Source organism: Agrilus planipennis, unplaced genomic scaffold, assembly GCF_000699045.2.
Source record: "Agrilus planipennis isolate EAB-ADULT unplaced genomic scaffold, Apla_2.0 scaffold42, whole genome shotgun sequence".
In the NCBI taxonomy this organism is placed as follows: domain Eukaryota; kingdom Metazoa; phylum Arthropoda; class Insecta; order Coleoptera; family Buprestidae; genus Agrilus; species Agrilus planipennis.
The window spans coordinates 1,379,362-1,380,691 of NW_020438888.1; the positions used below are offsets into that span (position 1 = coordinate 1,379,362).

Genomic DNA, 1,330 nt, shown 5'->3' on the forward strand with positions numbered 1-1,330 from the left:
GAAAAATACATAAAAATATTGAGAAAGTTATATAAAACATTATTTAAATATCTTTATCAACAGGGTAGGTTAGGTTAGGTTACGTTAAGTTATCGGGTTCTGTTCAAGTGACCACCCTCTTTCGATCCCCCACCTCCATCCGCTTGAAAATGTTTTTTTTATTGAATTTTATTTGAATTATAGTGTATGAAAATTGTCAAAATAATCAACTTTCAACCCCCATAACTTTTTATGGGGGTGAGACCACCACAAATTTTTTATGGGGTTTTACTCAGGTGACCACCCTCTTTCGATCCCACCTACCCCCACCCCTTAGGGGCCATCATCTAACCCACATAACTTTTTATGGGGGTAAGACCGCCACGAACTTTTTATGGTACAGTGGTAGGGGAGACCTCCTCTTTCGATCCCACCCATCATCTAGATCTATAGACCCATACATATTTAATCCTTGATATTACTTTTTAAAAGACTTTTATACACACATTCCAATAAATCCTTTATAATAAAAAATAATAACGTTATCATCATCATAGGTTCGTCAGTCTGTTTGTACACGCACCTTTATTATTTCCTATCCTGAGGTAATCCTCGCATTTCCCTAAAACTAGAATTTCCCACGTCTCTTTACTCCTGTTTCTGCCTTTAATATATTTCTAACTAGCCCTTTCATGTCACTTTCCATTGTGGAAATTAATTTCATTTATTTATTTCAGGACAACGTGTGAAGCAATAGGGGAATATGCAGGACAAAAAGGGGCTGATGAACATTGTATGGACCAATGTATCGTCTATCCCCCCAAATGTCCCTCGTCATGTCGATGTCGCGATGAAGGTAAAAGTTAGAAGCAAATAGCAGAAAAAATAAGAATTATTGAAATTAAATTCGGCTGTTCGATAATATTTAATTAATATTGCGGACAATGAGATTTCTGTCCCATTTGGTAAACATTTCGTACAAAAAATAAATTAAGGATTTTTGATAAAAGTTGTTTCTATTTTGAGTGAACCTACCCCATATGTCTGCTTTAATGTAAGAAATAATTTGTTACAAGCTGTAAATGTCACGTAATACGAGGATGGATTGATAAGTTTCCGGCCTGACCAAGAAAAACAAGGTTTTTAAAAATTTTTTTTTTTTAATAATAATAATAAAAGCAAGGAGTCATTTAACATTTCTCATAGCGGTGTTCCAGTCTATTAATGCCATCTCTATAGACTGATTCGTCAAGCTCCTCAAAATAACCATTTACAGCTTCGATTACTTCTTCATTGTCCGCAAATCTCTTACCGCCAAGCCATTTTTTGAGATTAGGGAACAGAAAATAGT

The 1,330-nt window shown here is 35.0% G+C and overlaps 1 protein-coding gene across 1 annotated transcript in view; it reads left to right on the forward strand.

Moving 5' to 3' along the window:
• The window catches only part of LOC108744953, a 16,501-nt gene extending 15,519 nt beyond the window's left edge, over positions 1–982 (forward strand). Inside the window, exon 5 of the mRNA XM_018480946.2 lies at positions 717–982. Within this exon, the coding sequence (XP_018336448.1) occupies positions 717–846 (130 nt within the window). The 3' untranslated portion in view covers positions 847–982. The remainder of the gene's footprint in view (positions 1–716) is intronic.
• Positions 983–1,330: the final 348 nt, after the last annotated feature.